The sequence below is a fragment of the Boleophthalmus pectinirostris genome, unplaced genomic scaffold, assembly GCF_026225935.1.
Source record: "Boleophthalmus pectinirostris isolate CB_2022bp ecotype Guang Dong unplaced genomic scaffold, ASM2622593v1 HiC_scaffold_7, whole genome shotgun sequence".
NCBI classification, from domain to species: domain Eukaryota; kingdom Metazoa; phylum Chordata; class Actinopteri; order Gobiiformes; family Gobiidae; genus Boleophthalmus; species Boleophthalmus pectinirostris.
In genome coordinates this window covers 801,085-816,320 of record NW_026571473.1, presented here as the reverse complement: position 1 = coordinate 816,320, position 15,236 = coordinate 801,085, and the positions used below count along the sequence as shown (strand labels likewise).

Here is a 15,236-nt window from a genome sequence, read left to right as displayed (position 1 = left end):
GTCTTCAAATGTACTGTAGAGCCGACTAACTACAGGCACAACTTGACCATCGTGTCTAAATCAACACTGCATTTCTTATCACATTCTACATACCCTACCCTGAAGTTTGTGAAGAGTCCCATAAGGATTTTAGGGTTAGGACAAAATAATAACAGACACACTAGCCACTGTAAGCACATTTTTAATGAGAGTTTAATGAGAGGACAAAAAGACACGTCCATCCACATACAGCTGCTACATGTCTAATCCTCTAATCCAGCTGCTGTGGTGCACACACACTTATCCATACACTTACTTTACTATTTCAGGAGAACAACACTGATACTTTCCTATTATACCACCACCTTAAATTCAGGATCTTCTAGAAACAATTGATCCACAATGGTGGCTGCGAGGAGGGGAGGGGGGCACTGAGCAGACACTTTGGTGGGGAAGGGCCCGATGGTGGGCTCCACCTGTTCTGGGATCTGGGGGTCAGGTTTGAGGGGCAGGGTGACTCCCACCTCGGGGCCGGCCGCTGGGACATCGGGGAAGGCGGGCAGAGTGACGGGCGCGCCCAGGGGAGGGATCTGCCTCCACATGCCCTCTGGGTGATCGTGCGGGGTGCTCTCGTGCACGTGGCCGTGGTGGTGATGGTGGTGCTCGTGCTCATGCAGGTGAGCGTGCTTGTGGTCGTGGTCTAGTGCCATCTCGTGGTCGTGCTGGTGGGTGGACACGTCGGCGGCGTGCTGGTACTTGTGGTGCTGGTTGGGGTGGTCCTTGGTGTGGTCGTGCGCCTTGTCGTGGTGGGCGTGCACGTGATCGTGGCCGTGCCCGTGGTCATGGGAGTGGTCATGAGCATGCCTGCAGGAGAAGTGAGTATAAAGTGTATAAACAAATGAACTGTGATGTCACCCACAGCGTTCAGCTCCAGCTAAATGAAGCTCATGGGGCAAATCTGAGCCAAGTTGTATAGTTAGAATTCTAATCACAAGTATCATGGCAACCAAAGAGCCAATCTCGAGCAAGGCTGTTGAAGGTAACCCCCCTTCTCGTCTGCACCGCTGGTTTAGCAGAAAGTGGGCTTAACTTAACAACGCTGTCTATCGCTATCAAAATGATGAGCCAGACAGTAACAGAGGGGCAGTATTTTTGGATGCAGCAGGAAGCGCATCCATGCTCACTCCCTGTTTAGAACATGATGGCTTAGCTGTGTCTATACAGTCTATGGAAGTGAAGGAGGAGCGGGTCATTTGGCTGAAGGTCTCTGGTGAAGTATTCCTTACCTGTGTCCGCCGTGGTCGTGCGAGTGGTGGTGCTGGTCGCTGTCTGTGTGTTTGTGTGTGTCGTCATGGTGACCGTGGCCCTTGGTGTGGTCGTGCACGTGATCGTGGCCCTGCTCCTGCACGTGAGTGTCGTTATGACTGTGGTCCGTCTCTCCACCGAGCAGATGCAGCTTCTTCTCCCTCTCTGATGCCTGGGAGGAGACATCATCAGACTGAACTTTCTCATACTGCTTTAAAATAAACATATCTAGACTAACTACTATATTTTCTAACAAGAAAACTATCGTAGTATATAGACAGGTTTTGTTTTTTTTTAACGTGTTGACTACATATAAGTGATACAACAACACGACTGTAGTTTAAACACAGATCTGCAAAATCCTGAAACATGGACCTACCTCAGACTCATAAATCTCACACTTTACAGTGAGGAACTCCTCTTTGGTGGGAGTGGGAGCGTAGACCAGGGAGCCTTTGCACAATCCTCTGTGCTAAAGATAAACCAAGTGTTATGGTCATTTTCACGTGTTTGTAAAGCTAGCGTCCTTGGTCTGTTTTATATTCTTGTTTCAGCTTGTACTTACAGCAAACTCACAGTCCAGGGGGGAGCAGTCTGCTCTTGTCTGCACCAGTGGAGCAGTTGGTCTCCTGGATGGTGTACTCTGCAGCATAAACCACACCCTCTCCTATCTGTCAAACAAAATAACACATTAATAACACAGAGCAGATCATAACAGGATATTAATGTACATGATATTTCAAATGATGCATTTAGGTTCTACTTGAGACTCAGGAGACTGCAGATCAAATGAATTCCAATTTATATTATTTGGTTTATTACTGTATATAGACAAAGTCGATTTCTAATTGTTTTTAATCATTTGTAAATGATCATTAGTTTATTATCATAAGTTTGTACAACACTGTGTTAGGCTCAGCTCTGTACTGTTTATACTGTATAACACATTTGGGTGGCAAAATAATAGAGATTAAAACATGTATTTTTTTCTCAATGTCTGTAATGTAAAATACTCTTCATATACTCAAGCCTGTCCTGTGGCTACTCTGAGAAATCACTTCATATCTGAGGAGGTCCTGATATGTTCAGATATATTTAACAAACAGAACAGGGCTCATACGACACCTCTGCCATGTTCCTCACTCTACAGAGATGAGCACAGAGCTGCTTTAGCTTTATATGAATCAGTGGGCTTGGCTGTGTTGGTATCTGACCTGTATCTGATCTGGTTCTTTCTCTGGTATGTTGGACTTGTGCTCTGGGCTGATTTCCTCTGCATGCTCCTGCAGGTCTGTTATCCTGATTAACACTTCTATTGTCTTGTGTTTGTAACAAACAGCTTCATTCTGCATCTTACAACCTATTCTAGAGCTGTAGTCGACTGGAGAAATTCTTGCATGACCAAAGAATCGTCCTGCCGATCAATTAATCGACTAAAAAGGAGGTGTGGCAAAAGTTCTCTATGTATCTTACACAAACTGCACTCACAAGACTACAGCAACTAAAAAACAACCATTAATGAAGAAAAAGTCCTAGGAAACAACATTTTACATTAAATGCCAATTGACTCACTAAGTTCTTGACAAATTTTGCTACATCATTGACTCAATCAACTTAACAACTCCAGACCTACAGCCCAATCTTCTCTCCTATGACAGTGTCAGCACTGACATCCAGCACATCCCTCTTGTCCATTCAAGATGGTCTTTTTTAGGTTTCTAGTGTAAAACACATAGTTATCTCCCATTTCTGTAAAATGTTTCATTTGAGGAGGCCCATTTAAGTGCTTTTACTCACTTTACTCACTCACTTTACAAATTATATAACTTAATTTACTACAAACTCCACCCTTTTACAAATCACACATATAACTGAGCTGTATAGTCATGTTTGTGCAGTTATCTTCTTGCATTAAAGTGTTAATATAAAACTTTGTGTGTATCTTTTACCAGCAGATTGACTAAAACAGAAAATCATCTTATGCTGGAGATTTAAGGCCGTTAGCAGATCCACTAAAAAGCCCAACTATCTTCCTATCTCAAATTATTACACTACCTCTTCTCTATTATTATCCTATTACAGCCCATATTGATATACAGTCTAGTCCTTTATTGCAGTGTACTTTCAGTCAGGTTCACTCCTAACTCCACATGTGGAGGTGAGGCCCATTCACCAGATGATTACAAATGCTTAACAAGTGTTAATGAGATGCTAATCCTGGTCTGCTAAATACTCTGTCTGTGCCTTAGATAAGCTCCTCTCATGTTCCATTGTCTGATGTTCCATTGTGATGCATTACCGCCGAGGTGGCTCTTGTGACTTGCAGCAGTGAGAAGTGATGGGCCAGTTCACTCTCACTGTTGAACTTCTCCAGAGTTTTAGAGACCGTCTTTTGGATTTCTTCATTGTCCTTGTCAATATGTGTGGAACAGTCAGGGCATATCCTATGCACTTTCTCTGCAGACACTAAACACACAAAACATGTCTTATAAACCATGAGATAAAAATACACAGCAAATGTAATACAGTCCAACAACACCTCTAAGTTTGAAAACAACTTAACTGGCAGCATCTCTTTCATGTTACAACAGTAACTAAACTTCTGCATGTAATGTTTTATCAAAAAAAAAAAAAAAAAAAAAAAACAGACAAAACCAAAATCTGGCATTTTCATTTTGGTTGTGCTATTGCAGTGAAAAACATGCATCCTTATTGTGAACGGACCTCCATCTCCACAAACCTGATGCTTATTTGACCTGTAGGACACCCTAGTCCTGTTTGTTTCCATGAAAATGTTGTACCTTAAACTATAATGCTCCACAGTATCTATCACCATACAGAATATTCTGAATTTAAAACTTTCAATTTCTATGGAGTTATGCAGGTGACATGTCCCCTCCAGAAAGTTACACACTGTGCCTTTAAAGGTCCTATGTCATATCAAATTGACTCTTGTGAGCTTTAAGCCATGTTAGAATGCTGGTACCTCATCAAAAACCAAGAGTCCAGTTTTGCTCCATTCCATTTCACAACTACCTTTTATCTTTTGTTCAGTAGAGATTGGCAACTCCAGGCCTGAAATTATCCAAATGTTTCTACTGAAGGTTTAGCACATGACATCACAAGGTGGAACAGAGAAGAACACCATCTAAATATGCAGGGTTTGTGTGTTAAACATGTGTGAATATTATTTGTGTTTAATGAATGAAGATTGTTCTAACTCCTGTATGCTGTGTACAGTATGATTGCCCTGTGTCTGTGAAGTATTGAAACATGAACTTATGACCTAAGTGCACAACATGTACATGACAAAGTGTTGTTTACCTGGTCTGACCACACAGTTGTACTTGTACAGCCTCACCACTCGGTGCACTCTGCTGATGAAGATGGCCACTTTGCACTGTCCATAGACCTGCACAACAACCGAGGGCTCATATCGTGGGAACAGTCAAATAACACATAATGAGCCTGAACAGTTTTGGTCCTCACCGGAGTGTGGACGATGTCTCGAACTTCACAGTCCTTGTATTCAGCCTTACTGAGGACGCTGCAGTTGGTCTCCAGGACGTTCATGGTCAGATAAAACACATCACTGTTCTCTCCCTGTAACACACACATATACATGCATGCACACAGACACACGCACACACAAACACACACGCACACACACATGCACACACACATGCACACATAAACACATGCACACAGAGACACACACATAGGTTGTCAACACCGCAGCATGCTCAGATCTGTAAACATATAATATAATATAAAATGTGTATAGTAAATTCACTGAAGAGCTAATCAGCATTTACAGAGGTGGTAGTACTCAGTTACATTTACTTACCCCTACTTGATTAATAAAGTTCACAGTGTAACAGACAAATATGTACTTCCTCGTCCCACTGTGAGTAAGTCTACAAGTGACAAAAGCTTTATGTGGACAATATGAAATGATTTTGTTTTGAAACTATTATGACTTAAAGATGGAGTATGCAGACAGACAGCACACGGGACCATCTCTAGATCTGGAGCGGGTCTTGGTCAGGACTAACTTGGAGCTGGAGGATTTCATCAGTAGGGCTTGTTTTGGGTTGATGGGGGAGTGCCTGGAGGAAACCAACCCAGACACGGGGAGAACATGCAAATTCCACTCAGATACAGGGAGAACATGCAAACTTCACACAGACACAGGGAGAACATGCAAACTTCACACAGACACAGAGAGAACATGTAAACTTCACACAGACACAGAGAGAACATGTAAACACCACACAGACATAGGGAAGGTCTAAGTGACCAGGGAACCTGGAGCCTTCATGCTGTGTGAGTTGTAGCAGTGTCAATAATTGTCCAAACAAATACTCTTGGTGAAAATACATCCTAAAACAATGTCCAGCTCCTGCTGGTTCCAAACCTTCCTACACATGTGACATGGTCTCTGGAGAGACGTCCTGCTGCATGTGGTGCTCTTACATGTTTCTGGATGTGGGCGTTGGCTAGGTCGCGCAGGCTGTACACATATCCCTCCTTTCGGTCCTTGTTGATTTTGTCCATGGCCTGTCTGGCAGCTCCCAGCACCACGGGGTCAGTACAGGACGCCTGCTCGGGGCCCTCCTGCTCCACGGGGGCCCCCCAGGAGGAGCCCAAAAACACCAGCAACAACAGAACACAGGGCTTCATGGTGGACAGAGGCAGAGTGAGAGGAGCTCCTGGGCCTGGGGCTTTTATATACACTGAACAGACTGAGACCTCCCAGTGCCTCCAGCACCCCAGCCCCCTCAAGAGCCGTAAACAGGACCTTTGACCCCGCCCCCTTCAACATACAGGGCTGATCAAACACTGGGACCCCAGCAGCCTTGCACTATGGGCAGTACAGTCATGCCCCCCATGACTGGACTGAGGGAGCGTGACATCACCCATGGTGCTTATCTCCAGCTACATGACTGTTTTTATCTCATATGACATTTAAAATCACAATATTGATCTAAAATGACTTAATAAAAGAAAAAAGTGCACGTTTGATGTGCACGATGGTGTAAACATCATCCCAACAAAGAGCTGGCACCTCCGATGGATAGCCACAGATCACCCTCGCCAGCAGCAGATTTTTTTTCATTTGTACCAAAAGTGACAGAATCTATTATCAATTAAGAAAATAAAATTGAAGAACAAAGTACAGAGCAGAGGGCATATGCTGGTGGCGGTGAAAACAAATGGCATCTTTAAAATAATCAAATAAAGATTGCACAAACATGCACAAATTGCCACAATTACACCTTTGGGTGAGGAAATGGTGAGAGGAAAATAGGTCTACTTTAAAGGGGTCCACCACTCTGTGTCAGTGTTATTGCAACAATAAATAATAAAATGATAATAAAACACTCCATGGTAATGGAGTGGTTGGACGCTCTTGTGGCTATTTGTCTCACATATTGAGGAGTTTTTGAAACTTTTTGTTTTTGAGCTGAGTTTTGATCATTGTATCATGGGATTTGAAGTACAGAATGTGCACTTCAAAGAGAATGTGCAAGAGACTAAGGAGATGCTACAGGCTTTTTACACCATATGTGGAAGCTTCCAGAGGAAATACTCCACACTTTGAGGGAATGAACCATTAGATCACAACACCAGGGTGGAGTAAGAATGAGGCCTTCCCTGTTGTCCCTCCCTGACCAGTCCTCCTGTGAACCTGCTCTGAGACCTTCAGCTAAGACACAAAGGACTCTGAGACGCGCACTGGAAAAGTTGCTGCTGTAAAATCTCTTTCTCTCTCTTTCTCTCTCTCTCTTTTAAGTGACGTTACCTTTTTATTAGGTGTGAAAAACAGGATCTCCTAAATTGCAGGAGTACTGTGAAATTGTTACGGTTTGCAGTTTATGTTATTAGGTTCTTTTTTCAGACCAAGCGTTTGTTTTCATACCTGACTGCTCCCTGCGCTGTTCCTCAGAGTCACGTGATGTTTCTGTGTCGTGTCGCTCAGTTGATTTAAACAGGTTTTGTCTCTGTCTTCCTCTCGGTGGAGGCAGGACGACAGCGCCACCTGCAGTCCCACTTCCTCAGGACAGTATCCCAGGTGTGTGAGAGTAAAAAAGCCCCTCGTCCTGGTTTATCGTCCTGTGAGCACGTTTCTGTATTTCGATTGCCTCTTTAATCCAGCAGCAATGTTTGTTTTCCTCTGTGATGTTTTGTGATGTTTGCTCCATCCCAGTCCAGAATGTGCTTCTCTCTTTTACAGTGGTCAAAACTGGCCGAATTGAGTTGTTCTTGTTCTGCTTTGTGTTTTGTTGCTCATGTTTCGCCTTCGCTGTTTCCTTCTCGCGTTCTGTTGTATGTTCCATTTTCGTGGACTGAACGCCCTTCCTGTTTCCTCAATGTGTGTTTTTTGCAAAACATGCAGGGTATTTCATATATGACATTACATTTATGCTCTGGTTCTATTTTTTATTTTGGGTGAACAAGTAATTGCCTGAGGAAGAGCACACAGTCGAAACTGTCAGGTATAAAAACTAACTCTTGGTGTGAAAAAAATAGGCTCCTGTGATGGTAAAGCTCAAAACAGCTAGCATACTAATCCCACATTTCCTGATTCTATGATAAGAAAACGGTTGGTTGGTTTGGTGCTTTTGCAATATGTCTGTACTGGGGCAAGTCTCAGTTTGCTCAAATACATGGTAAAAAATCTGGAACAAAACCATTTAAAATCCCAGTGTCCAAACGTCCTTGTGTTATGTGAGTGTAGTGTATTTGTTAGTATTCACTCCCCTTTCTTCTGTCCTCACAAACTGGGGTATTCAAATATGAGTGGATATAGTAGATCTTTGCACAGTCTCCATCTTTGGGCAGACATTGCATAACTGTACCAGTTGGAGTTTGGCACTATTGCACAGAAACTATTGATTTGAACAGGGATTCTCTGAACTATTTGCCTTGTCATGACTGAGGCCAAAGGTTTGATGTTAAACTCAAGTCTAATGCAACACTGCTGTCAATACTGACGAGAAGTGCAGTTATAGATTTGTAATTTTCATATCAGGATCTTCAGCATTCACATTTTAAACATGTCCAGAAGAATTGACAGAGACTGAAATCAGAACTGACAAACTCGTAAAGAATCACACTTCAAAACATGTTTGTAGAGGTCTAAACTACAGGGTTTGCAGCCTTTGTGATTTGCCACTTTCATCTGTTGATTTTGATTTGATTTCAATGAATCTTGTAGCCCTAATAGGAATCCATTACGAATCAGTCACTTCTGCTTAGTGGGGCTGTCTTTAGAGATAAAAGTGTTGAAATAAATTAATGACAGTGATTAGTTTACTGTAAGGTTGCCAAAAATCAATACACAACTGATTCTAAACCTAATATCTAGATACTCATTTGAGCAGGTATTTCTTGTTACATAATAGGCTGGGTTCATGTGGCATCGTGACCTTCTAGAACAGGGGTCACCAAACTAAGGTCCATGGGCCGACTCCGGCCCTTCACACTTTGTTAACTGGCCCCCTATCCCCTCTGCCCCCCATCACTTGAACTGGCCCTATGAGGCAATCCTCCAAAGTTGTCATGGCCTATTTTTTTTTTTTTTTTTTTTTTTTTTTGGCAAATAACACATCTGCATCTTGTATTTTCTTGATTTTTTCAATAAAAATGATTTATATGAAGTATTTATATTTATAAATGTTGGGGTCATCCCCTCGTGGACCCACCACTTGCAGGAGGATCCATATGGGGCCGGTGCAGCGAGATCTGGGCAGCGGTCGAAGGCGGGGGCCTCGACGACCAGATCTCCAGACATGGAAACTGGCTCTGGGAACATGGAATGTCACCTCCACTCACAGTTTGGGCTCTGGAACCCAACTCCTTGAAAGGGGCTGAACTCTCCATTTCTCTGGCATTGGCCGCGGGGAGCGGCGGCGAGCTTTTGTGGGCTCATTGCCCCACAGCTCAGCCACCGTGTGTTGGAGTTCACCCCGGTGAACGAGAGGGTCGCCTCCCTGCGCCTACGGGTCGGGGACAAGTCTCTCACTTTGGAATCAATGAACAGCAATGCAGAGTACTCGGCCTTCTTGGAGTCCCTGGGAGGGGTACTAGACAGTGCACCTCCCGGGGACTCCGTTGTTCTGCCGGGGGACTTCAACGCCCACGTGGGCAACGAAGTGACACCTGGAGAGGGGTGATTGGGAGGAACGGCCTCCCTGATCTGAACCCGAGCTGTGTTCTGTTATTGGACTTCTGTGCTAGTCACAGTTTGTGCATAACGAACACCATGTTCAAGCACAAGGTCCATAAGTGCATGTGGCACCAGGACACCCTAGGCCGGAGGTCGATGATCGACTTTGTCATCATGTCATCCGACCTCTGGCCGTGTGTCTTGGACACTCGGGTGAAGAGAGGGGCTGAGCTCTCAGCCAATTACCACCTGGTTGTGAGTTGGGTCCGCTGGCGGAGGAGGGACTTGACCAACCAGTCCACATGTGCTTTGTGGATCTGGAGAAGGCATTCGACTGTGTCCCTCGTGGTGTCCTGTGGGGGGTGCTCTGGGAGTATGGGGTTCGGGGCCCTTTGCTAAGGGCTGTCTGGTCCCAGTACGACCGGAGCAGGAGCTGTGTTCACATTGCCGGCAGTAAGTCAGACCTGTTCCCGGTGCATGTTGGACTCCACCAGGGCTGCCCTTTGTCACCGGTTCTGTTCATTGTGTTTATGGACAGAATTTCTAGGTGCAGTCAGGGGCCGGAGGGGGGCCGGTTTGGGGACCAAAGGATCTCGTCTCTGCTGTTTGCAGATGATGTTGTCTTGTTGGCTTCATCAGACCAGGACCTGCAGTGTGCACTGGAGCGGTTTGCAGCCGAGTGTGAAGCGGCTGGGATGAGGATCACCTCTTCCAAGTCCGAGGCCATGGTTCTCAACAGGAAAAAGGTGGCTTGCTCTCTCCGGGTGGGTGGAGAGTCCCTGACTCAAGTGGAGGAGTTCAAGTATCTTGGGGTCTTGTTCACGAGTGACAGGAGGATGGAGCGCGAGATTGACAGGCGGATCGGTGCAGCGTCTGCAGTGATGCGGTCGCTGTATTGGACCGTTGTGGTGAAGAGGGAGCTGAGTCACCTATGGTCATGAGCTCTGGGTAATGACCGAAAGAACGAGATTGCGGATACAACTGCTCGAAATGAGTTTCCTCCGCAGGGTGGCTGGGTGCTCCCTTAAGGATAGGGTGAGGAGCTCGGTCACACAGGAGGAGCTCAGAATAGAGCCGCTGCTCCTCCCCATTGAGAGAAGCCAGTTGAGGTGGCTCGGGCATCTGTTCCGGATGCCTCCTGGGCGCCTCCCTTGGGAGCATGTCCCACCGGGAGGAGGCCCCAGGACACGCTGGAGGGACTATGTCTCTGGGCTGGCCTGGGAACACCTCAGGGTCCCCCTGGAGGAGCTGGAGGACATGCCTAGGGTGAAGGAAGTCTGGGACTCCCTGCTTAAACTGCTGACCCTGCGACCCAGCCCCGAATAAGCAGAAGAAAAAGAATGGCTGGATTATATATATATTTAAATAATAATATGACGTATTTACATTTGCTGCCAAATTTTCGTCACCTGACAAACTCGAGATCCAACAGTGACGGTCACGTGCAGAGTACTGTAGTGCAGAGTACTGTAGTGCAGAGTACTGTAGTGCAGTTAAGGACAGAGTACTGCAGTGCAGTTAAGGACAGAGTACTGTTGTGCAGTTAAGGACAGAGTACTGCAGTGCAGTTAAGGACAGAGTACTGCAGTGCAGTTAAGGACAGAGTACTGTTGTGCAGTTAAGGACAGAGTACTGTTGTGCAGTTAAGGACAGCAAAATGGCGAGTGTTAAAGTACAAAAACAAAAGTGAGTTTTTTTGTCCAGTGTAAGGAGCGTGCAGTTTGTAAAGAAAGTGTGATGTTTTTCAAAGAACATAATCTGTGTCATTGGGGTCATACAGTACAATTCTGTTATACAGCCGACCCGACTCCGGCCCCCATCACTGTCAAGAGCCATAATGTGGCCCCCAGAGAAGAAAATTTGGTGATGTCTGTTGTAGAACATAGTTTAACCTGAGCTGAGACAGGTCAGAATTCTCAGGTGGAGTTTGCTGTGTAACTGTCAGATGCAGATTTGTTGACCTGATTTATGGTTCATATCTGTAATTACTGGACCTTTCCACATGGAAAAACTGAACACAAGATCAACATCTTCTCAGTATAAATAAACTAAAGTGAAATGATTTTTGTTACAGTCTGTTTTCGTCCAGTCCTGCTTTTTCAGTTGTCTCCCCCTGTCATCTGTCTCCTGTCTGGGCTACATGATTGTGGATTACTCTTTTGGATATATATTTTTGACCATTAACCATGAATCTAGAGAAAGATCCCTGCCTTCCATGTGAGACTATGACATCTTCAATTTCTAGAGTATGAATCTAACCTATTAGGACAGATAGGTCTTGTTTATGGGTCTGGGTGCCCTGACTCTTGGTACGAGTCAAATCCTCCAGCTAAGGTAGTCCTGACCTAGTCTGGCTCTGATCTGGAGATGGATCCCAGGTGTAGCACTACACTGCCCACTTCTCCTGACATGTTTTGGCAACATTGATGCGGGCGGGAGAGAGATGCTTTATTGATCTTGAGGGAAAGTTGCTGTTGCTGCAGCATTTACACTACATGTCTCAGTGTCCTTTGTGTCTCAGTCAGTGGTCTCAGGTCACTTTAACAGGACGACTGGTCAGGGAGGGTCAGCAAATCTGGTGGAAGAGTGTCCCTCCTCTGTGTCCTGCAGCATCATGGTAGTGTCCAGGGTGAACCAAGTGAATACAACAGGAAAGGGCTTGTTCTCAATGAAACGGTCCATTCCCTCAAAGTGTTTCCTCTGGAAGATCTTCTGCTACATTTGCTGCCACATATGGAGTAAAAACCTGTATCAAATCAAATGTCCATTAGTCTTATATCGCGCTTTTCCACATGTTCAAAGTCACTTTACAATTTGGTGCATTATTCATTCGCTCCATAGCCGGTGGTGGTAAGCTACAATTGTAGACACAGCTGCCCTGGGGCAGACTGACAAAAGTGAGGCTGCTGGTCTGTGCTATTGGAACCTCCCACCACCACTTTCATAGGTAATGTGGGTGGAGTGTATTGCACAAGGACACAACAACAGTTTTTGCCACTGGCACCCTCCCTGTCGCACCTGATTTCCCCAGTGTCTCCCATCCAAGTACTGAGCAGGCCCAGCCCTGCTGAGCTTCTGAGACCTAAAGGAGGTTTGTCTCCTTCACAAGCTTCTTGCGAGGTGTCCATGAATACAAAACGAAACAAACAGCTGTTGTAATGAACAATGAAAATGACAATGAAAGTCAAAAACAGGATTTATTGATTACTAAAATGAGATGCAGGTTGCTGGGAGCTGGATCGGAGGCTGGGGTGAATTCCAGTGCTGGGTAGTCCAAAAACCAGGTCTGAGGAAAACAGGAAAAAGACAAACTAAGTACTAGGAAACTGGCAAAAATGTAAAAAACAAAAAAACACACAACTGGAGCCAGTAGTTTGTACCACAGAGGATAAACTGTTGACCTGGCGAGGTGTGGATGCTTGAGCTGGTCTTTAATACTGCAGAGGCTGGTTGGAGAATGAGCTGCAGATGAGTAGTGGGTGGAACCAAAGGCAAGGGTGGTGCCAGATTCTCCGCCCAGCTCCAGACACACAAGACACAGAGGGGAGCTCTTTTCACAAAATCCAACAGTCCCTCACTTATGTCCTTTGAAGTGAACATGCTGTACTTCTTACAATAAAGTGTACCTTAAATTATTTATATATTTTATAACATAATATTTGTTTTAGTTTGGCCGTGCTGATAGGCCCTTGCCCTCTGGACATGAGAGCCGACACAGCTCAGACCACCAGACCAAATTGAAAAGTGCCTGCATCACCAATCACCAAGACAATGCCCACCACACAGCCTCTGTCCAGGGGAGAGCTACAGGAGACACAGGGTATATCAGCTCCAGGATCAGCCCCCTCACACCAGTGTTGCCAAGTCTGCTTCTTTATAGCACTATAGGGCTTCTATTTTTTAGAAAGTCATTTTCAAATTTTAAGATTATTATTATAATTTTTTTTTATGTTTTTTTTTTTTTTTTTTTTTTAGCTTGTTTGAGCGGCACTTACATAAACTACATGTTTTTTTGCTTTATTTATTTCATTCATATGTTAATGCGACTGAACTGTAAGTGTGCCAGTGCATCTCATTCAGCGGAGACCAGAGTCCTGCATGGGTGTGTTTTTGGAGACCCGCACCCGCCCACATCCGCGGAGTACCCACCCGTAAACCCATGATTTTATCAAAGTTAAACCCGCACCCGCTCGGACCTGTTAACATTCCACCTGTTACCCGCCCGCGCCCGTGATAAAACATAGACTGAAGCATCCATCAGAATATGAAGTGAAAAGTTACGACTTCAAGAATTACAATCACAAAATGAAATGAAATGATTGCGATTTCTTCTGTACGAATACAAATTCACAGACGCGACTCGACTGTCATCACTTCACAGGCTTTATTTACTGAACAGAAGAAATACTGATTGAGATGCCGGATTTTTATGCCACACACACCACGCACTGAACTAAAACTAAACCAGGACTGACCCAGGACTAACCCAGGACTGAACCAGGACTGACCCAGGACTGACCCAGGACTGATTCCAAGACAAAACCAGGAGGACTAAACCAGGACTGAACTAGGACTAAAACAGGACTAAAGCAGGACTAAACCAGAACTGAACCAGGACTTACTGTAGGGACTGACTCACAGGTGCGCCCACGTAGACTGTCGGGTGACCGCAGGTGAAAGGACTGGAGCAGATCTCCGTGCACAGGGAGGTAAGTGCTGCCTTCGCCCGATCACGCTTTCTCTCTCTCGCTTGGGGTTCTCTCTCTCTTAAGTCCAAGATTAGTCCTGGTTTAGTCCTGACCCGCCCGTGTGTAATCACTACTCACCTACATACCTGCCCTTAAAATTCCAGAACGTTAAAACCCGTCCGTTTCAGCAATTGTACCTGCGGGTACCTGACTCTGGCAGAGACTCTGGGTTTCGTACACATGTTTTGCTCTATGTAAATCTGGCAACCCAGTTAATACTTATCCCACAGATAGCCCACAGATTATACTTATCAGATATCTTAGCCCACATTATTAAAGGTATAATTAGGGGTGTCAAATTATCGCGTTAATTGCGATTAATTAATTACAGTCATATTTAGCGCGTTATGTTTTTTAATCGCGTTAATCTCATTTTTAATCTCTAAATTTACTGTTTCTGTATGCGAGTTGCTTTATTATTAAACCAATTTTTATGTGTTGTTGGGACAACAACACACACACACACACACAAAAACACATTTATACATTTTTTTATTTCGGTAATTCCACTCATTGTCGGAAACCCACACAAAACGCGCGCAGTAAGAGCGATGTAAACGTCCAGTAACCAGTAGAACAGAGGCAGCAGTGCACAGGTAAAACGCATTCGTGTCTTGGAAATTATTCTCCCGACGTGAAATATAAAAGAAAATAACAAATATACGCCTACAACTTAAATGTCACTGGTGAAAACAACCTGCATAGACTCATGATGTCTGCATCATCTGTCCTATAGTGACCTGCTACATGAGAGGACACACACACAAACACACACAAACACACACCTTCATCATTGTCATTAACCTGAGAACGCGCGGACCACGTTTCCTTCCGTAGACACTGCGTGGACACCGACGTGCTGCCGTGAGTCGCGTGTGAACCGTGTTTTCTCACTACGCTGCGTAAACCGCGCTTCCTCCTGTGCGTCTCTAAACCAGAACTAACACCAAGACTAAAACCAGGACTAATCCAGTCGAGGACTAAACCAGGACTAAACCAGGACTAAAACCAGAACTAAAACCAGAACTAAA

The 15,236-nt window shown here is 44.9% G+C and overlaps 1 protein-coding gene across 1 annotated transcript; it reads right to left on the bottom strand.

Annotated features, from left to right (window-relative positions):
- Nucleotides 1-332: 332 nt before the first annotated feature.
- Nucleotides 333-6,031, bottom strand: LOC110162798 (fetuin-B-like). Its single transcript, XM_020927696.2, is given in 9 exon segments — nt 333-843; nt 1,266-1,456; nt 1,664-1,756; nt 1,850-1,885; nt 1,887-1,955; nt 3,584-3,750; nt 4,609-4,696; nt 4,774-4,887; nt 5,761-6,031. Coding segments are annotated over 9 exon segments (1,476 nt in total). The 5' UTR covers nt 5,968-6,031.
- Nucleotides 6,032-15,236: the final 9,205 nt, after the last annotated feature.